Raw genomic sequence first — 25,723 nt, forward strand, 5'->3', positions numbered from 1 at the left:
TATAAATGTAGCCTATTTTCCTTTTTTGCTTTGGCTCCCAGAAAGGTTTAAAGAATTTATTGCTCAATTCAAGGGGTTACCTTATCCCAGATTTTGTTTGAATTTTAATACATCTCCTGTGATTGTGTTGTTTCTGATATTCTTATTTATCTATATGTTTAATAATATTACTGCACAAATGTTTTATTTTGAAGTGCTTCAAGTATTTCTGAGGAAAAAGGGAGATTTTTAACCAGCAGTTATCTAGCAAAATTAATAAAGGAAATATCCCAAAACATCAGCAACAATTATGCCTAAGAAGTGGTATTATTATACATGAATTTTCCCTTTAATTTACATTTTTCTGCATTTCCATATTTTGAGAATTATGAATTAATCCCATTCTTAGGAAAGGCAATACATTATTTTTTAAAAACAAAACTTTCTCCCATTCTGTAGGTTGCCTGTTCACTCTGATGGTAGTTTCTTTTGCTGTGCAGAAGCTCTTTAGTTTAATTAGATCCCATTTGCCAATTTTGGCTTTTGTTGCCATTGCTTTTGGTGTTTTAGACATGAATTCCGTGCCCATGCCTATGTCCTGAATGGTATTGCCTAGGTTTTCTTCTAGGGTTTTTATGGTTTTAGGAGAAAATTTTTGCAACCTACCCATCTGACAAGGGGCTAATATCCAGAATCTACAATGAACTCAAACAAATTTACAAGAAAAAAACAACCCCATCAACAAGTGCGCAAAGGATATGAACAGACACTTCTCAAAAGAAGACATTTATGCAGCCAAAAAACACATGAAAAAATGCTCATCATCACTGGCCATCAGAGAAATGCAAATCAAAACCACAATGAGATACCATCTCACACCAGTTAGAATGGCCATCATTAAAAAGTCAGGAAACAACAGGTGCTGGAGAGGATGTGGAGAAATAGGAACACTTTTACACTGTTGGTGGGACTGTAAACTAGTTCAACCATTGTGGAAGTCAGTGTGGCAATCCCTCAGGGATCTAGAACTAGAAACACCATTTGATCCAGCCATCCCATTACTGGGTATATACCCAAAGGATTACAAATCATGCTGCTATAAAGACACATGTACACGTATGTTTATTGCGGCACTATTCACAATAGCAAAGACTTGGAACCAGCCCAAATGTCCAACAATGATAGACTGGATTAAGAAAATGTGGCACATATACACCATGGAATACTGTGCAGCCATAAAAAATGATGAGTTCATGTCCTTTGTAGGGATATGGATGAAGCTGGAAACCATCATTCTCAGCAAATTATCACAAAGACAAGAAACCAAACACTGCATGTTCTCACTCATAGGTGGGAACTGAACAATGAGAACACATGGACACAGGAAGGTGAACATCACACACCGGGGACTGTTGTGGGGTGGAGGGAGGGGGGAGGGATAGCATTAGGAGATATACCTAATGCTAAATGACGAGTTAATGGGTGCAGCACACCAACAGGGCACATGTATACATATGTAAAAAACCTGCACGTTGTGCACATGTACCCTAAAACTTAAAGTATAATAATAAAATTAAAAAAAACCCCACAAACCTTTCATTTTATATATGAATCCTACCTATAGTAACCATAAAATTTCATTCTAATCTCTGTTTAAATGTGTCCAATGACAGTCAATTTATTACCATTAATAAGGTGTCTCAGCCTATTTTTGGATACCTTTAGCAATATAAATTTCTTTCTGACATTGACCTGAACTCTACTTCCCAATAACTTCTATAGACTGGTATATTCATACCTTTTTTTAGGGCAGTAGAGAGGGATCTAACTTTTTTTATGAATCAGATCCTGTGCTAAGTATGTTATATAATTTATCTTCTTTAATCTCCACAGCAATGTTATGATTAACCTATTTCTAAATTAGTATGTCACCCCTTTAAATATCTGAAGACAGTTATATTTCCCCAAGAGTAAATATCTTCATTTTTTCCACATGCTTTCCTGTCGCTTATTCCTGTCCTTTATGCATGCTCCTTCACCTCCACATTCTAAGAGTGGTTCACAGTGCCAAACAGGAAGGTTCAAGTGCATTCTGATGGGGGTAGGGTAATGTCAGGAGGATCACCCCCGGCTTATGTAATTGTGGTAGCTTTCTGAGTAGTCTGTTAACTCTTATGTTATCATGTCAAATGAAATGCCTATTTCTTTTTAGCTTTTTCATATAATGCTCATTAATTTTTTTACAAAAGTGAAGTTAATCTAATATGCAGATACATTAGAACTACCATAATACATATACATATAAACTATCCCATTTACATTTAAACTACCTTCTATGATAATAAATAAATTTTCTAGGAAAGTAAGTGAAATTAATGTGATATGCATATACATTTAAACTACCATATACATATAAGCTACTCCATATACATTTAAACTACCTTCTATGATAATAAATAAATCTATAAAACAACAGTATTTCAAGGATCTTCCTAACTCAATATCTTCTTCCCCCCAAATGCTTGCAAATAACTTTTATCATAGAGTTCTATGATTATATTTTAGTCCAATTTTTGTCTCCTGATCAAAATTGACCAGTGCATTTTCTGACAAAAGTATGAATATAAAATAGAGTGATCATACTTCCATAGCTGTTAGAAGCTTTGAGCAATTCATGAGCAACCTGTAAGTACAGATTAAGCTGTATTAAACAATTGTCAGTTACCTGTTCATAAAATTCATTGACAATACCATCTGTCCACTGAAGATGGAGTTCTTTACATTTAGCTGGACCATTGATATCAGCCAACTTTATACACATTTGACAAACCAGTAGACGATCATTTTCATTGGTCCAATCTATTCCAACATCATCATTTACCTATTTGAGAGATAAAGTTAAAATATGTTTTGCTTCGATAAAAACAATAGTTGAAGAGAAAAACAACAGAACATTTATTGTCTTCAGATTATATAGGGATCATAATACCAAATAATTGGGAACCTCTAGCTGCTTAAAAATGTTATTGTCTTGTGTAAATTAATGGTAAAAATTGTTCATGAAAAAAGTAAAATAATGAATTATGGATAAAATAATAATAATGGGTGACAGGATGAGTGTAGTCAAAAATAATTTAATTATACATTTTAAAATAACTAAAAGAGTATAACTGGATTGTTTGTAACACAATGGATAAAGGTTTGAGGTGAGATACCCCATTTGCTCTGTTGTGATTATTACACATTATATGAATTTATTAATGTAACCCATAAATATATATACCTACTATGTACCTACAAAAATGAAAATTTTAAAAATCATTAATTATTGAATTAACAACAAATGCTTTTTTAAATTGGCATACATAATCAATTACTTTTCTTTTCTTTTTTTGAGACAGAGTCTTGCTCTGTCTCTCAGGCTGGAGTGTCTTGGTACAGTCTTGGCTCACTGCAACCTCCACCTCCCAGGTTCAAGCAATCTTCCTGCCTCAGCACCCCCCAAGTAGGTAGGACTACAGGTGTGCGCCACCACACCTGGCCAATTTTTGTATTTTTAATAGGGATGGTCTTTCGCCATATTAGCCAGACTGGTCTCGAACTTCTGGCCTCAAGTGATCCACCCACCTCGGCCTCCCAAAGTGTTGAGATTACAGGCGTGAACCATTGTGCTTGGCCTTATTATCAATTACTATTAAAATAATATAGTTACAGTTCATAAAAAATTGTCATAACTTAATATTTGGGCATTTACTTTTTTTTTTTTTTTTTTTTTTGAGACAGAGTCTTGCTCTGTCGCCCGGGCTGGAGTGCAGTGGCGCAATCTCGGCTCACTGCAAGCTCCGCCTCCCGGGTTCACGCCATTCTCCTGCCTCAGCCTCCGAGTAGCTGGGACTACAGGCGCCCGCCACCGCGCCCGGCTAATTTTTTGTATTTTTTTAGTAGAGACGGGGTTTCACCGTGGTCTCGATCTCCTGACCTCGTGATCCGCCCGCCTCGGCCTCCCAAAGTGCTGGGATTACAAGCGTGAGCCACCGCGCCCGGCCTACTTTTGAGGTTTAAAATTCTGCTTCAAGTTTTTGATCTGTACTGCTGCCGGATAATTTATATAAATATACCATAGAAATGAAAACAAATTAAATCAAACAAAAACCACAATGACAGAATGTGTTATTCCTCGGTAGCACAAAGTATAATCTATACAGACAGCATCTCAGCTTCTTGGGCATCTAGATTCAGATCAATATCTATATGTCTGCTTCTGGTTAAACATTTTATTTTATTCCATTTTCACATTTGAAATCTGAGAGTTGTTAGTAACATGTTTTGTTTAACAGTTTGCTTCCATGATATCTTTCAATGTGTCTATCAAATGAAGACAGGTGCCTCACGCCTGTAATCCCAGCACTTTGGGAGGCCGAGGTGGGTGGATCACGAGGTCAGGAGTTTGAGACCAGCCTGGCCAACATGGTGAAACTCCATCTCTACTTAAAAAAAATATACAAAAATTAGCCAGGCATGGTGGCATGAGCCTGTAATCCCAGCTACTCGGGAGGCTGAGGCAGGAGAATCACTTGAACCCAGGAGGCGGAGGTTGCGGTGAGCCAAGATCATGCCACTGCAATCCAGTCTGGGCGACACAGCAAGACCCTGTCTCAAAAAAAAAAAAAAAAAAAAAAATGAAAACTGGGTACAGCTCTATTTACCTTGCCATTAAATTTGGCTACGAAGTCAAAGTGTTTCTTCAGGTCAGTGGCCAAAATTGCTTCAATGACAAGGAAACGGAAATGCTTAAATTCCACATGGTCAAGGTTAACTAAGAAGTTATACTCTGGCCGGGACATGAAAAGATTCCATGCAGCAGCTGCGTGATGATTCTCCAAAACTGAACGATCGTTATATAGCACCGCCTAGGCAAATAAGACAGTTAAGAGGTCAACTTTTTAAGAAAATAATCACAAAAATCATGAGAATATGAATTGCTTTTGAAATTGCTTTTTATTCATACAACAAAGAAATGTAATCATGTGACTCCTGCTTATTAAGAATCACTTATTACTGTACAATGACTCTATTATTTTTCTTGGTTAAATTTCCCTTTTTTGTAAGGTAAATTCCTTTCCTTGAAAACTTAGTCCAAACTCTTGTGAGGGGGCACTAGCCTATCTTAATAGATTTTTTTTAAAGATTTTTTCTTCAGATTTCTTTGTAGGGTACAGGAATTTAAACATAAAAAAAAATACAAATAGAAAAGAAAGAGGAGGGAGGAAGAAAAGAGAAAAAATTACATTTACATATATATGTAAATATATATATATATATAATATATAGTTATACCAATGCCACAATACCTCAAGAGGTAACTAGGTTACTTTCTCTATCTGGCATAAGCATTACCTCCTCTTAAACACATATAGGTACTAAAGATGAATGGAATGCCCAAAATGCCCATGACTTAAAACATTCTCACTCCACTCCACAGGAAATATCACCTTTTATCAAGTATTTGAAGACATAAAATGGTATTTACTTGTTTGAAATTCTCTAATAATGCAGGAAGAAGTTTTATTAGAGAATATTTTTTAAAAAGGGAAGCTGCCTACAAAATGCCTCAACACTAGTGTGCAAGATAGCCTATGGAGAAATAAAAAGACATAGGACAAAAAGAAAACACTAAGCACTGAATATTAATATAGAGGTATATAAAAATGTAGACATGTAAATTAATCTGAATGGTAAATTATCCTGGCCAGTGGATTTTTGCCTACATTTAGAAAAAATAATTCTAGTGTATGAAAGACAAGTGGAAAGAAGGTAGTTAAGAAAAAATTATCAGATAATTTTTATTTTATATGGATTCAAGAAAAACTATAGAACAGCCCATAAGGTCAGCTGTGTAAATGGACAGCAGTGGGATAGAAGAGGCAAAGAAGATTACAGAAAAGTCAATATTGAATGAAATTGGCCTCTAGATCTTGTAGTAGAACAGAGGATCTCAGAATGTTTAGCAACTTGGGTTCAGCTAATTAAATAAATGAGGGGCTAAATTTGATTGTATAAATGGGTATGTCTAGATACTTAGTGATGAATTTTTTACTTAGGTAGAATTATACACCAAGATGAACTTTAAATTTATTCACTGTTTTTGGAATCTATGTTTAGGCAAAAAAAAAAAAAAAAAAAATTCCTCCAATGAAATAAATTGATGTTCAAATCCTACCAACCTATAGGTAATGTCATAAGAATCATAACTGTTATAATGAATATATTTCAAAGGAATGGTATTTATAGACAAAGAAACCTTACATTCTTAAAAGTCCAAGAAATACTTGGTTCTCTAATCTTTTCAGAAAGGGGCTTTTGTATAGTTTGTCTTTTGTTTGTTGAAGAGATCCATTAACATGAATTCAAGTAGGTTTTCTTCCTAAAAAGAAAACTGAGAAATGATTCCCATGGATAATAAAGTTGTATACCCGCTATTAGAATCTTGGAAGAATCCATGGTTTCTTTTCAGAATTAGCATGGTCTCTGAGAATTTTAATGTAAGACTATATGTAGTTTGGCTTATGTTAACTTGGTGCCTATTATAAATCACACTTAACTTCACTTTCTTGAGAAATCTTTACATTAGTTCTCCCAACCAAAATCTAAAGGTTTACCTGAGGAGCACTAGTTGCAACCAGGAAAGCATTAGTCCTTCCTGGGTGATCATAATCGTGCATGGCTGCAGCCACATACAGCGCCATCAACTCTAAGGCAGGGATATTCCCAGACAGACATCCGTATTTATCATCTGTCACATTATACGTTTTTGAGAATACATATCCCATATGTCCATGTGTAAATCCACTGTCAGAATCTGAGAAGAGAAAATGAGAGTCAAAGAAATTTTTTAAAAAGTCCTGACATTATTTGTCTTGACTTCTTTCTTTTTTGGGGAAAAAAAAACAAAAACAAAAAAAAAACCATCCTTGTTCCCATCTCTCATAAGGCAGTGCAGATTCACTTCGTACATACCTGAATCACTGGTTGAACCATGATCATTAATCACAGTTGAAAGGCCTGGAATAGGCTGTGTAGTAAGATACCAAACAGCATGTAAAACATCAGTGGCATGGATTCTGTTATGATCTGTAACCAGTGAACAGGAACAGTCATCAGTTTATGAACTTTGGGGTCCAAGAACTAAGAGTGCCATCTACTGGACAAACAGTTTAGTCCTAACATTTTACTATTTCCATGAAAGTTGGCCAAACTTTCTAGGACAAATATTCTTTGATCACTCTTCCATAACTCTATAACATCCATAATACCAAGAAAAAAACCCCTACTTGTAACGTTTATTATGCATGCAGGTATCTGAAGTGGAAACTTCTGTGTCAATAATCGACTAGAAACTACGTATATAGGAAACATACTGTGTGAAAAAAGTGTGATGTTTACTCGTACTTATTTTCATGCTCCTGCATAAAACTATGCAGAGAACGAGAATAAATGTAATAGCTATGACATACTTCAACTAGATGAGACATAATATTTCATCTCGATAGATGGTACTCAAAAATAATCTGGGAATAGAACATAATACCATTTTTCTGTATCAATCTTAAAGCACTGCAATAAAATATCTTTTATATGTAGATATTATCCACAAGCAAAATTCAAAGCCACAATCAATTTTATTCTCTGATCTAGAAATTCTAATTTCAGAATATAGTTCTAAGAAATAATTAAAAAGAAAAAGAAAAGCCTCTTTGTATAGTAATGTAGGAAGCTAAGCCATTTAGAACAGTTAAAACCTACGGGAAAACCAGATTCACTAGTCATAATGCCATCATCAAGGGAAGGGGGTCGTACTCCACACGTGCAGTTCAAGTTCTTTCAAACCATAACCACATGCCCAGTGTGCTCTTGGCTCACCTTCCTTTTCTGTGCAATTCTTCCAAGTATTTTATCAGACTCCTCATAATACTTCACTGATTAATGCACTTTATTCTAAATATACTAACTTTACATATTGTATTTCTGCTAACCAACCATGATACTGTTTCCTTCTCTAGTACAATAGATTACAGTTCTTCATAATACTTAAAATAAGGAGAAGAGAGAAACAGGAGAGAACAAGAATGACAATGAGAATATGAGAGAAACATCTATTCCCTAGTGAGAGAAGAAAGAGGAAACCTATGTGTGGCAATTGTAGCACCTGGGTAGGTGTTAAATTTCTGGCAGCCATTAGGAATCAGTCTTTAAGTGACAATATGCAGCTAAATCTTAGGTAAACCTAAGATCTCCACCCTAGAAATTCAGTGGAGAGGCCTGCATGTGGGTTTGAAAAGATCTCATCAGAAGAGCTTAAAGAAACTGCTCCGGCCGGGTGCAGTGGCTCATGCCTGTAATTCCAACACTTTGGGAGGCCGAGATGGGTGGATCATTTGAAGTCAGGAGCTCAAGTTCAGCCTGGCCAACATGGTGAAATCCTGTCTATACTAAAAATACAAAAATTAGCCGAGCGTGGTGGCGTGGGCCTGTAATCCCAGCTACTCGGGAGGCTGAGGCAGCAGAATCGCTTGAACCCGGGAGGTGGAGGTTGCAGTGAGCTGAGACTGCGCCACTGCACTCCAGCCTGGGTGAAAGAGTAAAACTGTCTCAAAAAAAGAAAAAAAAAAAGAAGGAGAAGAAAGAAGAAAGGAAGAAGAAGGAAGAAGAAAAAGAAGAGAAGGAAGAAGAAAAGAAGAAGAAGAAGAAGAAGAAGAGGAAAAGAAACTCAAATTCTACCCTCCTTGTATACCTGTGTCAATCGTAAATATGAATAATAATATTATATGGTACTTTTTTATTTTTATTTTTTTTTTGAAATGGAGTCTTGCTCTGTAGCCCAGGCTGGAGTGCAGTGGCGTGATCTCGGCTTACTGCAAGCTCCGCCTCCCGGGTTCCCGCCATTCTCCTGCCTCAGCCTCCTGCGTAGCTGGGACTACAGGCGCCCACCATCACGCCCGGCTAATTTTTTCTATTTTTAGTAGAGATGGGGTTTCACCGTGTTAGCCAGGATGGTCTCGATCTCCTGACCTTGTGATCGGCCCGCCTCGGCCTCCCAAAGTGCTGGGATTACAGGCTTGAGCCACCGCGCCCGGCCTATATGGTACTTGAAAGAGCAATTTTATTAAGATTGGCACATATATCCCTGCGTATAGACCATCTCCAGTGATATGAGCCCATTACATTTACAAATAATTCACAGGCAAGAGAATTACGATCATATTTTATGTCTGTACTTGGGCTATTTATGAAATTGATCATACTAGAATTTTCTGGATTTGGGTCAGGTATGCTTTTACCTCTGCTATAATATTTATTATCCATGCTAACTTGGGTGAGTTACTTAAAATCCATTTCCTTATCTTAAAAATAAGATGGAGTAAAAAGTCTCATTTCTTTTTCTTAAAAATACGGGAATAATATTGCCAAATTCATAGTACAATTTTGACAATTACAGAAGGAAATATATTTTAAAGGGCCTGATACACGGTGAATTTGTAATTTGTGTAAACATTATTCATGTAAAATAAATTGCTGCTGTAGAACAAGATAAAACTAGTATAGATCACCAGCTTTCTCCCAGAATCAACGCTGGATTTGTAAGAATAAAATAAAATATCTTCTACTTCCATCGGTAGAAGATAGTAATGACCTGGTATGGTGGGAAAATGGCAGTCTGAGAGTAGGGTTCCACTTTTGGGAGATATGTTGGAAGCCAGCTTCTTAGTTAAATTATCTTCTCCTGTTGCAAGCTGGGAAGATTACTATATGCCAGTAGTTACTATTATAGTTGCAAGTCAGAGAAACCTGTGCATGAGCATATAGCAGTACAGAGGTGGATGGGAGCAGTATCACAGTGTTGGCAGAGCCTGTTTGGGGTAAAGAATTGATAACATCTATTCCAGGTGAACTTGCAGCTTATGAGCTCTAATCCACCCTGTCCCCCACCCCAAGGCCCAGGCCCAGAAAACTTTATAGGTAATGTTTTATTTTATTTTATTTTTTTAAAAACAAACTTTCGACAAGCAATTAATCCTAAGTAAATAATCTAGTGCTGAAAATATAAGAAGAAAAGCTGCCAAACTCATTTTATGAGGCTGGTACAATCTTGTTTTAAAAACTAGGTAAAGACAGTATATATATTTAAAAATGTTCCTTTTGCTTTCAAGTACACGTTTAAAAGTACTAAATAAAAAAAAATTGCTAACCAAATCCAGCTGCTTATTTAAATATATACATCTAGTTATATGTGTGTATGTGTAGGAGAATAACACTGTCATCAATCACTTAGATTGAAGAATAGAAAACCGTCTGTCCTGTTAGCAGTCAGTAACATGTTTATTAATCAAATATTCACTTAGCATGTACTCAGTATTATGCCAAGTGCTGGCATCTCCATTGTTCTTGTCATTAATTCTCTGGTAACCCAACCCAGGAGCAAAGACACTCAGGAAAGAAGCTAGCAAGATCAGTGTAAGTTACTGACAGGTTTCTATGTGATACATAAAAATGCTCAAAGATGCTTCTTCTTCTTCTTCTGGCCAGGGTAGGCAACTGAGAAGGATAAGAAATGCTATCAGAGCTATCCTTATTTTATCCTTATTATCATCATACCTCTTCCTTCATCTCTGCATTTTGGACAAACCCCTAGCCTTCTCGATGACGCCTTCACTCACGTGGCAACCCCCTCACCCTCTTTAATAACATATAGACGCACATGCATACACTAGCACATGGTACACCCTACCTCTTTCCCAGAGTCCGCCCATCTCCCTCTTCCGTCTTGATACACTTGTTTTTTCAACTTTCTCCTTTTCCCTCAAGCACAGAGTTGAAGTGAGCTGGTATGGAGGGTTGGAGTTGTATGTAAATTCACAGATTTTAAGATCCAAATTTATATATTTTTTATTTAAAATTTTGTCTATGCTCCTATGCACCATAGGGGAAGCGGAAGTAATAAAGAATAGAGGTAACACTTTAAATATTTTTTTCTTTTGGAATATAGTTAATACTCTGGTAGTTCTGCCCCTCTAGCATGTACCATGTCACTTCAATATCTAGCTTTAAAATCAGTGGGCACATCATGTACAGCTGAATTGAACTGAACTAAATATAGGTTGAGCAGGACTATTCTCATTGCTGCCATGAAATAGCTACATGATCACAGGTACTTCTGAGGCATTCTCCCCATTTCTCAAACTTAAATCAGAATGAGAGGTGTTAGGGAGAATACGCTTTGGAGGGGAAACTCTTTGAAAATAAAAAAAACTACCCTTAAAAATAACTGGATTGATGAATGAATATGAATAGATTTTTCTTTATTAAGCAAGATACCCAATTGAAAGGGACTATGAATGACACCAAACATTATTTATCTCCTTATGCAATTGGGTATTGACCATACATTAATTTATCCTAAGTGTGATTGAACAAACACATTTTTATCACATTTATATTATTGAGTTGAGCATATTTCTTGTCTTTCTATTGCTACTACCATGAAATTATTTTGACTCTCTGTTTAAATCTAGATTCTTCAATTTTTGTCAGGATTCTAATTACAAATTTAAAAGCTTTCCTACTTACCCTCTTTTCTTGAAAACCGTTAAAGGTACACTTAGAACTATAATAAGAAATTTAGTTTCTAATATTTGCACACATTATCATATTAAAGTTAATCCAACCCCATTTTAACTTTGGTTCCTCTTATGCTTCTTTTCAACTAAGGATTTATTTAGATAGGACCATTAGAAATATAGTCCAAAATAAATATTAAAATAAGTAGGTACACAGCAAATTTTTGTATGTGCTAATTATAACTAATGACAAGTGAAGCTTTTAATAAGTATTCATATTAATTTACAATCTCAGCAGATATGAAATACTAGTTAAAAGTGATCACAAATGAAACTAGAGCTTTCCTATGAGAAGATGTAAATAAATTCCCTTTATGGAGAGTATCTGGGACTTCTAATAGAACAAGCAGGTTTATTATAACAAGATCTTTTCACCTGGAATAAAGAACGCATTATTTCAGGGGAAAACGTCTATTTACTTGTAACATATAAAAATGGAATGAAAATATAAAAGTGAATAATAAATCTTAGAATCTGAAAACTTATTTTTGTACTTAAACATCTGCCATCTTTCAACTATGGTTTAATGATATACTACCTGTGAAAAAGTTGGTAGTTATTATGTCTATGGAGTTTAGTATCAATTTGAACTCAGTGGAACTTTGCTATGGCTAATTATATCATTAAAATACATTTGAAAATATAACATGGATTTGGAAATTCAGTCTAGTGATTAGCTGTTCTTTAGTGTTTTTAGTGGCTTCCTTTCTATAAAAGTTTATTTATGTAACTCCTTAACCTTTGAGAAATCGTGAACACTTAGGTCAATCACTGGCATCCAACCAGGGTGGGCCCTGGGAAAACTGTATTAAGAAAGCAAGGCTTATCTTGAGATCCTTTCCAACTACCCCTTTTTTTCATATTTCTCTTCCAACTTCCATGGATTTGTCAGCCAGATGTTCCCAGGGGCCCTGGTACTCTTGAGCTCCTCTTTCCCCTACTCCAACTGCCTTACTCTGACTGTATTTTGGTCCCATATTCTTCAGAAAATCTCATTTGTAGATTCAGTTCTTCATTCTCTTTTTCTACGATACACTATCAGCTGTGCATATTCATTCCAATGTAGCAGGTGGATGGGATTTTGAAAACAATAAATATGCTCATAATAAATCCCTAAGTTAATGTGATACCCCTTCCTGGAAATACTTGTGCTTTATTAGTATTAATTATTTTTTAATGTAATTTCAGCTCTTTACAATTATGAAAAAGTTATGGGACTCTGAAGTCTGAGGTGCATAAAAGCAAATATAAAAGCTTTTAAAACTTTTAAAAGCTTAAAAGTTAAAATATGATTTAAATAACATATTTCCAAGACATGCTCCAATCAATATATTATGTTTGATTATTTTTCTTTCTATATATTTATTTCCTTAATGTGTTACATGATTTTTGAACATCTCCACAATTTCCCTGTTTTGACCTGTAGACACTGTCTCCTAAACCATATATTTTGTAGCACTATAGGACCATTTTACTTATGTGTTCTAATCAATGATTTCTGAAATGCTACATAATGAAAATTTCACATCTCCTCTGTGTTCCGATTTCTTATTATTATAAATGGGAAACTTACTCCCACAAGACTCAAAGCTTGAATACTTGATTGTGTGTTTTCCTTGGGTCTTTCCATTTACCTGATTTTTTTAAGTGTTTCTCATCATTTTTCCATAACCACTTCCAGATGTCTTTTCTATTTTATTCATCAGACCATCATCCTCCTGTCCCTCTAAACACCAGCCAACTTTATCTTACGTGGAGAAAACATATATAGTGACTTAACTCTTCAGATGCCACAACAAAAGTTGAATTCACCCAATAAAAGAGATGGGTTATTAAATGAGCAATAAATTTAGTATTTATTTCCAAAAAATAGCCATATTAAAGTGGACTTATGTTGGACTTACTGTGTGCTAGGCACCAAAATAACCTCTTTAAAATTATAATCTTATTTGATCCTAACAATCATATGAAGCAGGTGTTATAATCCTCATTTTATGGACTAAGAAATGAGGCATGTAGAGCTTAAGTAAACCCTAGGGTCTCACACAGCTGAAAAGTAAAGGAGCCAGGATTCTAACACACAGGCGATATTTCCTAATCACCGTATGATGTCTCCATATTCAGCGTCTACCATGTGTAATTCTGTGCTACCTGCTAATGATTGACTATCCCATTTACCCACAGCAAATTCGACATATTTTAAAAGTATTATTTTACAAATCACATATACTTACAAGGAATATCCCTATATCCAATCTCCAAAGCATGAAAATAATTCATAAATTCCCTAATTGGAATTTTAAAAGCTTCAAAGAGGCCCATGTCTTCAAAAAGTCTGTAAGATACCTGTAAAAGAAAAGACAAAGCCTTATGAAATATCCCTATGTGTATGTCAGACATAAAGAGAACAGTGGTGAAACTAGGTAAATATCGGTAACGGAAAACATTAAATGCCTTTTCAAAATCTGAAGGGTGTCCTTTTAAGTTGGTTAAAATGATAGTCATCAAAAGGCAGGCTGTATATTGAAACTGAGAACTTATTTCCATTGCACATGTCTCTTTAAAAATCTTTTGAAATGAGACTTTTTCCATTTAGTCTCAGCCAAAAGGTGATTTATTGGAATGTTCACATTAATTCATTTCAGCTGTCCTAAAGTCTTACTATTGCAAAAATATATACATATTTTCCATAACAAAAATTTCATGGTTTTTGTTCTTATAAACTCAAATAAAAGGAAAAATCCCAAAAAGTTCTACTTAGCAAGTCATATGAGAATGCATTTGTTCAAAGTTTAATGTCTGGGAAATTGGGAAAGTAAACGGTGACTAATAAGGATCATATATCAATATATTACTCTGTTTTTGGAACATGATTGGAACAAAAGATACATTACTGAATTTTGCATGAATCTAATTGTTAATTATCCTTAATCTTTTTATTGTCTACTGGTATCCATGACTCTTAGAAAACATTCTGTGGCAATTTTGGTCAAGTTGTTTTCTCCCGTTCCCAGCTCACAGAACTTCAAGGGAGTGGTTGGTACCTGTAATGAAATTCTGTATGCTGTCATTTGTGCTGTAAAACTGACTGCTATCATAACCACTTTTTCTACTAGGTCCAAATCCTCATTTGGAGAACTTGAAGATATAATAGGTCAAGGGGTTTTATGAAGATATGAGAAGCAATTGAATGAATATAAAATCCTTGGGCTTCTGATATGGATAAATCTACTCTGGAATCCTGGGTTGAATATTTACTATATGACTTCAGAAGAGTAGCATATCCTCTTTTAAGCCTTAGTTTCTTCTTCTATAAAATACATATTTAAAAAAAACCTGCACTAAAGTTACTGTGAAGATTAAGTTTTCGAGAGTCTGTGAGATATACATCAAATATAAAATGAGATGAGATGTGTCTCTCTATACCAGGGAACACACTCCCTAGTTAAAATAAAGAGAGAAAATGCTTCCTGGCTTATTGCCACATCCTGTGGCACCGTTACAGGCTTATTTGCAGGCAAGATCACTCCTTCAAAGTTGCAGTTTGCCATGGGTTTCAGAAAGAAAATACACAATCTCCCAGGGGGATCCCTAAGGTATGAGGCTAAGGTGAATTGGACGGAACAGCTACCCTTAAATCTGTCCTGAAGATCAGGTAGTGTAAGAGACATTGCTTAGCACCAAGAAGAAAGGAAGGCAAGCGGAACAGGACTCTCAACTCCTAGCGAAGTGCAAAGGCTGCCATTATATTCCTCAACATGGTGATGGACAGAATAAAGTCTAGCAGAGGCAATAATTGAATATTTTACAGACTTTGTAAGAATTTTGTGTCTCATATTCCATCAATAATGTTAGTGTATCCCTAGACTAGACAGTCATATGTGCTTGTAGAATGAAACACTAGAAGAAAGGCCTGCTATCTTTTCCCTTCAATCTTCACAGATTAGGATCCTCACCCCAAACGAAGTTCCACATTGAGACATGTGTTGAGTGGTCCAAATAAAGCTCATCTCTGATGTACTGCGTAGAAATCAGCATTTCAGTGATTTCTCTTCTATTGTTTTGCAGAGAAGTGTTAGTGGCCCCAACAGATCTGGGTTGGGTCTTGAATTCTTACATTCACAAGTTTGATGGTCCTTACTATCCCTGCTGTGATACTTACTCAAATTTATAAGAACACACCTAAAACATGTGAAGATAAGCTGATACATATTATTGCACCATCCTCTTTATTTAATTAAGGGTGTGTATTTCGATAGCTATTCCATAGTACAGCAAATCCATCATTTTGTTTTGTGGTTTAAAACAAACATTTTCAAATTCTTAATTCTACATGTTTTCTTTCTTCTTCAGCAAAACAAGTAATTATTTATGTGAAAAGCCTTGAAAGTAGTCTAGCCTAAAGAAAACAATACTCAAAGGCTGGTTATGAAGCAAAGTATTATTCTATAACTCTATGTGATGTGTTTTTCATAATGCTAGGAGGAAACACATTTTGGCACAATGTATTATCTTTGATAAGGCCTAGGCTCTATAATATTTAAAAGTTTTTAAAAAGTCATCAAAAATAATTACAGACAATAAATTAGTATCTCTAAATAGGCAGTTTTCTTATTTTAGAGGCCTGTGTCAGATTTTCTTTTGCTTCATTCTATGAATTCTAGATCGTTTGTCCCCTGTCTATATATCTCTATCCCCTCCTACTTTGTCTTTAAAAATATATCGTATTTTAATTGCAGAATATGACATTCGACTCACTTGAAGTTCCAGTTTCTTTTGTTAACCCACAGCAAGGAATCTACAGAATGCTGTGATCTAAAACTTCCTTTCTCCACACAACACCTATCCACAAGTGTCAAGAATTTACAGAGCTTTAAGCAACAAAGGAACTGTTTTTCCTATATTTAAATTAGTGTGAATGAATGCATTTCTTACCTGACTAAGAATACGGCCACATTTTCTTCCTATATTTTCCACTAAGTCAAAAATCGGAAAATTCCAAGTATTTAGCTGCTCCATAATTGAGTCCAGGTTATCCATGACAAGAGGTTCGGGAGCAAGAATTGGTTTGTCCTGTAATGTTTAACATTAAAATACGTAAACAGCATGCAGTTTTTCTACAGGGCAATTTGTGCTTTGCTAAATTCAGTAACAACCAACTGTGGCTATCGGAAATAAATGACTTAAAATTCCAAGGTGAATAAGTGATCTTTGCTTAAAAAAGTCAAGATGAACGAGACATTGACCCCAAAGTAAGAAGGAAAGGAACAAATGCCATTTCAGATATAAATTTTGCAGTATTAGGTGCTTGCCTATCACTGGTCCATATACACTCCAGCAAAAACATGGATGTTTCTTCTATAAGTTAGTATAACTACTTCGAGTCTACTGCAAGGTTCTTAAATAAAGTTTTAAAGACTTCAGAATATTCTGAAATTACATGTAAATTTATATCTCTACATAGTCATGTAAATTTTTCTGAGATGAGGGTTCCCTCCCTAAATTAAGCTCTCAAAAGAAATCCATGAGCAGGAGGACCTGATCATTCCTATTATTAATTAAGTTTATATTAATGCTTTAAAATGGACATTAATCCTATATAATAACAATTGCCACATTTTTTAGGGATTTTAATTTATTTCATGTGATCTACTGTTTCTTGAGAAACATGTACTACATAGAAGTAAAGTTTTTTTATAATTGGACCCAAACGAGGATGTTCTTAAGAGTACATTTGCCAAAAAAAAAAAAAAAAGAAAGATAATGTAGATAAGGAAACATATAAATTATTTTACCTGATGATCTCTCTGACTTAGAAATACAAACAGTAAATACAGTAAAAGAAAAATGATAATAGCAGCCACTGATGATCACTTGAGAGTCAACAGTTTTCTACTACTTGCCACCTCCCCAAAATGAAGCTGACTCAAATGTATGCTTCCATCCTCCTTAAATGCATCTTTTTAAATACATAAAGTAAGTAATCATTAAAGGATATTTTAATAGGTGGCTAGTGTGAATATATGCCTGACAATATTACAAGAAAAACAAATACTGGTTCATGTTCTAAGTCAAGGAGGTACTAGAGAAAACTAGCAGATGTCCTGAGACAATGAATATCTTCTTCCCTCCCTTCCGTCATCTTTCTTTTCTTTCTTTATAAAATATTGTTTTAAGGAATGAAATAATACATTTTCCTATATTTACTTTTTGATTGGGTTAATAAATATCTGCAATCATTGTGTAACTATAAATACTTATGCTTCTCATCACCAGATAATAGAACCATTAAGAGACCAATAATGCTTGGAAAGAGAAAAAATATATTGATATGTATAGGAAGGGCTATAATACACGTGTAATCCAGATGAAATACATCTGTGAATCTCATGTTTAAGAGTTTAATTTCTTTCTTTTTTTTTTTTTTTTGAAACAGAGTGTCACTGTCCAGGCTGGAGTGCAGTGGCATGATATCAGCTCACTGCAACCTCTGCCTCCTGGGTTCAAGTGATTCTCCTGCCTCAGTCTCCCAAGTAGCTGGGATTATAGGCGCCTGCCACCATGCCTGGGTAATTTTTTTTTTTTTTTGAGACAGAGTCTCCCTCTGTTGCCCAGGCTGGAGTGCAATGGCGTGATCTTGGCTCACTGCAACCTCCGCCTCCCAGGTTCAAGCGATTCTACTGCCTCAGCCTCCTGAGTAGCTGGCATTACAGATGCGCACCACCATGCCTGGCTAATTTTGGTATTTTTAGTAAAGACGGGGTTTCACCATGTTGGTCAGGCTGGTCTTGAACTCCTGAAGTCGTGATATGCCCGCCTTGGCCTCCCAAAGTGCTGGGATTACAGGCGTGAGCCACTGCACTCGGCTATGCCTGGGTAATTTTTTTTGTATTTTTATTACAGATGGGGTTTCACCATATTGGTCAGGCTGGTCTCGAACTCCTGACCTCGTGATCCACCCACCTCGTCCTCCCAAAATGTTGGGATTACAGGTGTGAGCCACCCTGCCTGGCCTCAACGATTTATTTCTAAGCCAATATCTGTAACAGAAGGCCATCTCTCAAGTAAATGATTGAGTTAAGTGATATGGGACTACCAGAAACATCATGGTCTCAGGAGCATAGGTGCTGCAAGCTGATGCTTTCCTCAGAGGCTCTCTCAGGCACTCTGTTTCGTCTTCATTCTGTACAATGTCACTGCTGTCACTGTTGTTATTGGTTTCATAATCAGAGGTAACTTGAGCAGTGTCATCTACGATTAAAAGAGAACAACTTATTACAAGATCTACAATGGGGAAAGGGGGCTCATTTAAGCAAATTTTGCTAAGCTGCATATGGTAAATAAAGTGTTTAGGAAAATAATGCTTTCACGAGCACTCCAAGAATATAGGATCATAGGGTGGAGAACATCACATATCTGTTAACAAAGTAAAACAGATGGAAATTATAATCTGTAATCTGCATGACATTCAATAACCCCTCAATAATATTTTTTAGATCAACAGTTCATACCTTTAATAAGTCCTAGAGCTTTATGTTTCTTTTTTCTCTATTTCTCTCCCTATACATTAAACCACTGAGTGACTATAACACTCTAGAATGGGCACATGAGGTGGGAGAAATTGAGTTGACACACCCAGGAATAAAGTGCTCTGTGGAGCACAGAGTGATGGCATATGCTTGGGAGCAAGGGAAATCCTATGTATCCAATCCTATTTCTTAGAATCCTGTGGCTTTCTTCCTTATCCGCCCTTCTTCACTGTCGCCATTTCAGTCAGCAGTAAACTATGCTAACTAAAAGACCAATCAGTAAACACCCAGAGTCTGAAGTCTACGCTCTCTGAGTTCCTATGACGTTTCTCATAGCTGAGTAAGGTGCCTGAAGGAAGTTTATTGAGTATTTGCTATGTTTTGGGAACCACTTAAAGTACTTCCGATGTCAGAAGTAGCAAGATAAAACAATATTTCTATATAATTCTATATATTATATAAAATGGCCTCTTGTGTTTTAAAAATATACACTTGCATAAATGTATAAAAACATTTTGGAAAGCTGTGTACCCAAACTTTACCAATGATTAACTCTAGAGAGTAGGAGTATAGATGATTTTAATTTTCTCCCTTGTCCTTTTAAATCTGTAATTTACAAACTCAGGCTGGGCGCAGTGGCTCATGCCTGTAATCCTAGCACTTCAAGAGGCTGAGGCGGGAGGATCACTTGAGGCCAGGAGTTTGAGACCAACCTGGCCAACATCATGAGACTCCGTCTCCCAGCGCCCCCCAAACAATCAGAAATGTAGGTCACTGTTTTCATCAGGAAAACAAAAATAAGGCAATTTCCATTTTGGGCAACAGAATCCAAAACAATGAATTACCTGTTCTACTTGGTGTCCGAGTGGCTACCCCACTTCTTTCCAGGGGCTCATCAGCAGGATTCCCTTGGGAATATGGTCTGCCACAGCTAAAAAATATTGGAAGAGCTGTAGGTATATCGTCCTCTTTTCAAAAAGTCATAGGCACATACCATCTATGTCTACATTAAGATAAACAACAATAATCAAATACTTCTACCTTCTGCTTGTTTTGTGAAAATATGCATTTTGTTTGATACATAAATGCTGATATGCAGTGTAATACTTTCTTTTTTGTGAGACAGTAATCAATACAAAGGATTAGAAAGTCCATTTGACTCTTTTTCTCCTCCTCGTTTATCTAGATCATATTTGAGGTGAAAGTGATGGTAAAATTTTGTTAGATTATTTAGAGAATACTGGTATAGGCTGCTACCTACTTATAGCAGCCACTTTGCAGGTGTTGACCTATATTTGGACAAGAGTTATCTTCCCCAGTAAATACCTTTGTGCCTGCTTAAAAGCCTCATTATGGGCCAGGCTGCTTAAAAGCTCATTATGGGCTCATGCCTGTAATCCCAGCAGTTTGGGAGGCCAAGGCAGGTGGACCACCTGAGGTCAGGAGTTCAAGACCAGCCTGGCCAACATGGTGAAATCCCGTCTCTACTAAAAATACAAAAATTGCCAAGCGGGGTGGTGGACGCCTGTAATCCCAGCTACCTGGGGAGGCTGAGGCGGGAGAATCACTTGAACCTGAGACAGAGGCTGCCGTGAGTGGAGATTGCACCACTGCACTCCAGCCTGGGTGACAGAGCGAGACTCCATCTCAAAAAAGAAAAAAAAAATGCCTCATTATTAGATTTATTTATTTGGGTATGATATTTTTAGGTCTAAACAGACCTTTAAGACAGCATAGGTTGAAATAGTATATGCTGTATATGAATTTTATGTTTTGCTACAAAATAAAAATTGACTTCTTTTTTTTTCAGATCGATCAGTTACTTGTTAAGGCCCTAAGGAAATGAACAAAAGAGGGGTGCATTTGATGAAGAGTGAATGTATGACTTACTACATAGGATGCTGGTTGAGAGAAACAGGCCCCAGAGGCACCGTAAACCACCAAGAAAAACAAAGGTAAGAGAGGTGAGCAATGCCCTCTAACAGAGGGTGTTGGAGGAATGAAGTTTGACTGTTTTAAAAATTAAACAGTAACCCCACAAATGGCCTGGCACAGGCCATAAACTGAGTCTTCCCTCTTCTATCTTGTTTAGAAACTTCATGATTAGATTTTGATTCTGCATTTGCTGCTGGGTTCTTTCCTTCTGACTAATATTACAAAGAGTCTCAGAGGATTTTTTTGTTTCTTATTTAACCACAGACTACCCACTCTAAAATGAAAAAAGTAGTGATAGCTTATTGTTTAATATCTTAAATAACTCATCATTTTTTTCCTAAATTGTGCTCGTGTGTGCACTAAGAGGTAGGTAGACCGTATCTGCATACTAAGTAACTTTACTTTTCAACCCTTGAGTGTAAATAGAAAAACAAAACCTGTAAAATATTTCTAATTATTAAATCTGTCAGTTTGGGTTAGAGAATAAAAAGAAAATGATAGGACAAAAAGGGAAAAGAAAGGAGATGCAATTGGTAGGCTTACATTCTCAGACGAAGCTCAGGAGAAGTCGAGTTTATTAGCCTTAAACTTTCTCATTGCAAAATAATACCTAAAAGGACCATTTAAATTAGTACTTCGAACATGCCAGCTCTCATGCCAGAAAAATTGCTTGTTGCATAGACATTACAGCAGCCAAGAGACTGGGATTCAACGCCAAACTCTTCAAGTTCAGCAGGGGAAACCACAACAATTAGTCGTGTGTTTCTGGAGCTCTCTGTGCCTACATGGGTGGCTGCCTTTAAGGCAATAATAAAACCTGGTTTGAATTACAGATTTATAAAGCCCAAACAAATAAAACACACACTACTGGATTTATAAACATTACTGAACAAGTAGACAGTGAAATCCTCTTGTTTTTCTCTGAAACCTTTTATAAAAATCCCATTACATTCTTCCTGCTAAGAATACAAAAAAAAAAAAAAAAATACACTATGATGAAAAAAGCTACGTGAGTGGTAGAGCTTTTCTGAACATCTCTCTCCTTTCTTTGGAAGACTTATTTCCCAAAAGTCCGGAACCCACAGTGGGAGACTCTCCCTAAAAATGCTGAACCCAGATGTCCTTGATGAAGATTACTCCACTGGGCTTCGTCTTGGCTCAGGGTTCATACAATAAAACAATGCTTCTTAATTGTGTTCTGCCAAATATTAGATCCATGGGCAATTCTTGGGTGTTAACCCAAAGAAATTGGTTCTGTGGTCAAATAAATTCAGAAAACACTAAATGAAACAACAAACATAAATAAAGAGGGATTCTTTTAACAGAGCTTCTCAGAGTTTTTAATAAAGCCATGTGTGTTGTGAATTTCTAACAGGGACGTATGATGTATCTTCTGAATATTTTACTACAGAACTTGCTCTTTTGTGGAAAAGAGATGAGATTAATATCCTGCAGAAATTATTTTATTAAAAAAACTCATAGAGGGCAGCAGAATAACTTTTGCATAGTAGAATAACTTTGGCTCTGGGCAAACAAATGAAAATAATTTCTCATTTAAAAATGTCGGTAAAGAGAAAGGAGGTAAAAATAAAAATTATAAATAACATTCATTTAATTTACAGAGCTTATGAGTAAAAAATATGAAAATGAAAATTATGAGGCTTAATATAAGTTGCTATTTCTTAAAGCTGAATACATTGAAAACATCTGAGTCTACGAAGTAACATTTGATACGAGAAAACCAACAAGTTACTCATTTATTCAAATAGTTATCCTCATCAACCTCAGAAATGAAATACTATTTTATTCAAGGTACTCTCATAGTTAAAAACACTCAAATGTTTTTCTACTTAAAAAATACCATAATGCTTTCAGATAAATTATTCAAGCTATTACTGAAGAACAATAAAAATACATTAACCAGTAAGAAGAGATAATTATTTCTTTGTGACAACCTTGGCAAAATAATCACTCCAGCCATGCTAGGCCATTTTTTTCTTAACCTCTGTGATAGATAACACTTTGTAATTTTGTTTCAACATGATAGAATAGCACATACAATTACTTAAATTGCATTCAGAGAACTATTTGAGTCCAGCCATCCTGTGCAATGTATTATTCACACATTTTTAAATTGCAAAAATGCGAAATGCAAACTGACGATTAAATATGCCTAATATCAATGTAACACGTTCCCTGGAGAACAAGTACAAACATTCCAACAAAATGAAGAATTATAACAGAATACTTGGTATCATTTTTTAGTTATATATTTTCTATATTCCCATCAGAAAATAGGCAACATATACAGCTAACAATTTTGTACCCTCTCTAAAGATTAGCTGTATGAACTGCATGGATTCTAAACTTTGTTAATAGAAAACTACTAAAACACAAGTTTTTATTGTAGCCTATTCAACACAAATCACATTATCCTGTACTTGGTTGTCAAATACTTGGCAAACCTACCCCAAGCTGCGTGGGCTGGTGATAGGTATTTCTAGGGGAAAACTATCATCAGTTTGATTATTAAACTTCAGTTCATAAAAAATCCTTACCTGCTACATATAACAGGTGGAGTCAGGATTTGAGGGGATAGGTCTGGGGCACTCTGAGTGTAAGTTAAGGCCCTGTGAGAACCTAGGCTTTGTTTGGCAGTTGTGTCAGCAGATTCTGGAAACTGCACTGCAGAAATTTTGCTGACCAGGCTGCTGGCAGGAGTCCCTTGGAGAGGTGAGGAGCAGGGCGATGAAAGAGGTGAAATTTTAGCGAGGGCACCTGAGAAAGAATGAGAGTTAAGTAACTAAACACGTCTTTAAAATGCAAAATTGCAACTGTTGAACTTCACCTGGACTCTTACAAACTCAGTAACAACCACGTGCCTGCTCAGGTCACCGGGCTGGCCTCCTCCACATAACAACATCTGAAGCCAGTGTGGTTGGGGTGTCTCCACAGCATTAAATGGGAGGAATGAATCATCATAAAAAAAATAGTGGCAATGTTGGCATATACAGCCAAAGCCCTGGTGTCCTGGAGTAACTTCAGGACAGAAGGATATTATTTTCTCCTCCCATTTTTGTTTCTTCTTGTCATTCTGACATGGAAATAATAGTTAAAATTTTCTCATGTGTTGACTTTCTCTTAGGTTGTGAAGGTTTTAGCAGGAACAGGATCTGCTATTGTTTTAAACATTAACCAGTATCTGGGGCAGAGTTCAGCAGGCATCAGATGCTTAAAATATGTAAATAAAGAAGATGCATTACTGAGAGAAAATTAACCTTCTTAACCATTCACAGTTTAGTAAAATAAGACCTTTCGGTGTGAAAGAGTGCTTTGATCAAAATAATTTTTGAAGAAAACATTTTAAAATGTAATATAACCCATTTCAGATCAAACAATAGACCTAAAGCTTCCATTTCAAGTGTGGGTATTTGTGCCAAACTGTCTGTATTTACTCTAGATTGTAAGAATTTTACAGGACATTGGCTTAGATTTCAAAGTGTGGCTGTTGGAAGACAAGGACGATGTCTTTTGAAGTTATCCTCTCTCAAACACAGAGAAGGCAGCCTGCACTTAAAATGGAAAAAAGGAGAGAAATAACTTCTGCCCAACAACCGGCTTACTGGTTTTCATGATTTTATGGCTGAACAATGTACTGTAGGGCAAATGACATGAAATTATTAAAAGTTGTTGTCTATTTCTCACCACTTAGGAAAATTTACAGCCATCCACCTTCACATCATCAAATTATGTGTGTGGTTAGCTGGCAGCTGGCTTACAGCAAAGTTTGCTTCCAGGGTCTAGCTTCCTAAAAAGTTTGAGTTGTCATAACAAAGGTTTTCTGGTCCACTGAAAAGAATATTAAGTTTGTTGAACGATTTTGTGTGAGTGCGTGTGTGTGTTGTGTGTGTGATTTTCTTTTTAATTTCTTGTTGGCACTGTTGTTTCTTTTTGTTGTTGTTGTTGTTAAAGATGAGAAATCTCACTGTCCCCTTGTTTCAGCGTGAAGAGCAGCAATCCCTTCTGATTCTTTCTCAACATATCTATGGTTAGTTCCTAATCAGCAGCTCAACCCCTTCTCAGCCTTTGTACTAAGCAAACGAAACCACTTAGACCTAGAGAGGTTAAAAAACCCTCCCAAGGTCACAGTACTAGTACATGGGAGAATATAGAGTAAACCCAGTTATTCTTAGTAAAATGCGGCTTTTAAACCAGTACCTCTATCAGAGACTATCCAACGGGGAAGTAAAACCCATGGCCTATTAGGCAGTGTTTGCATTGCTCCTTACGTCATGCCTAATGGTTTTTATTTCGGTTTCTACTTCTATTAAAAAGACTCATTTATTTTTCCAAAGATAACAACAAACCTTCACATTACACAGTATCCTGAGCCAAAAACAAAACAAAACAAAAAATTAAGTTCACAAAGGTTTTAACTCAGAATTTTCCAGTCAATGTATGATTCTGTACAGCAAGTGAGTTATAAGTTTGCTGTAAATTATTTAATGGTTGAAAATATTTTTTAAAAAAGAAATATTTTATTTGGAAACTATAAAAAACTCAATTTTTAATATCTCTAATAGCTTATAGTTTTTCTCATTATAA

General features: G+C 35.8%; 1 protein-coding gene across 4 annotated transcripts in view; it reads right to left on the reverse strand.

Annotated features, from left to right (window-relative positions):
- Positions 1 to 25,723, reverse strand: part of PDE3A (phosphodiesterase 3A) — a 304,284-nt gene that overhangs the window by 18,776 nt on the left and 259,785 nt on the right. For 3 of the 4 annotated variants that reach the window (XM_055280442.2, XM_055280441.2, XM_063640771.1), the window contains exons 6-14: positions 23,677 to 23,896; positions 20,029 to 20,114; positions 18,751 to 18,905; positions 16,590 to 16,727; positions 13,889 to 14,000; positions 6,997 to 7,110; positions 6,639 to 6,838; positions 4,686 to 4,889; positions 2,705 to 2,860 (exon numbers count right to left, since the gene is read on the reverse strand). In XM_055280442.2, the coding sequence (XP_055136417.2) occupies positions 2,705 to 2,860; positions 4,686 to 4,889; positions 6,639 to 6,838; positions 6,997 to 7,110; positions 13,889 to 14,000; positions 16,590 to 16,727; positions 18,751 to 18,905; positions 20,029 to 20,114; positions 23,677 to 23,896 (1,385 nt within the window). The remainder of the gene's footprint in view (positions 1 to 2,704; positions 2,861 to 4,685; positions 4,890 to 6,638; positions 6,839 to 6,996; positions 7,111 to 13,888; positions 14,001 to 16,589; positions 16,728 to 18,750; positions 18,906 to 20,028; positions 20,115 to 23,676; positions 23,897 to 25,723) is intronic. The other variant, XM_055280443.2, reaches the window with a different exon arrangement.

This window comes from Symphalangus syndactylus, chromosome 5 (assembly GCF_028878055.3).
Source record: "Symphalangus syndactylus isolate Jambi chromosome 5, NHGRI_mSymSyn1-v2.1_pri, whole genome shotgun sequence".
In the NCBI taxonomy this organism is placed as follows: Eukaryota; Metazoa; Chordata; class Mammalia; order Primates; family Hylobatidae; genus Symphalangus; species Symphalangus syndactylus.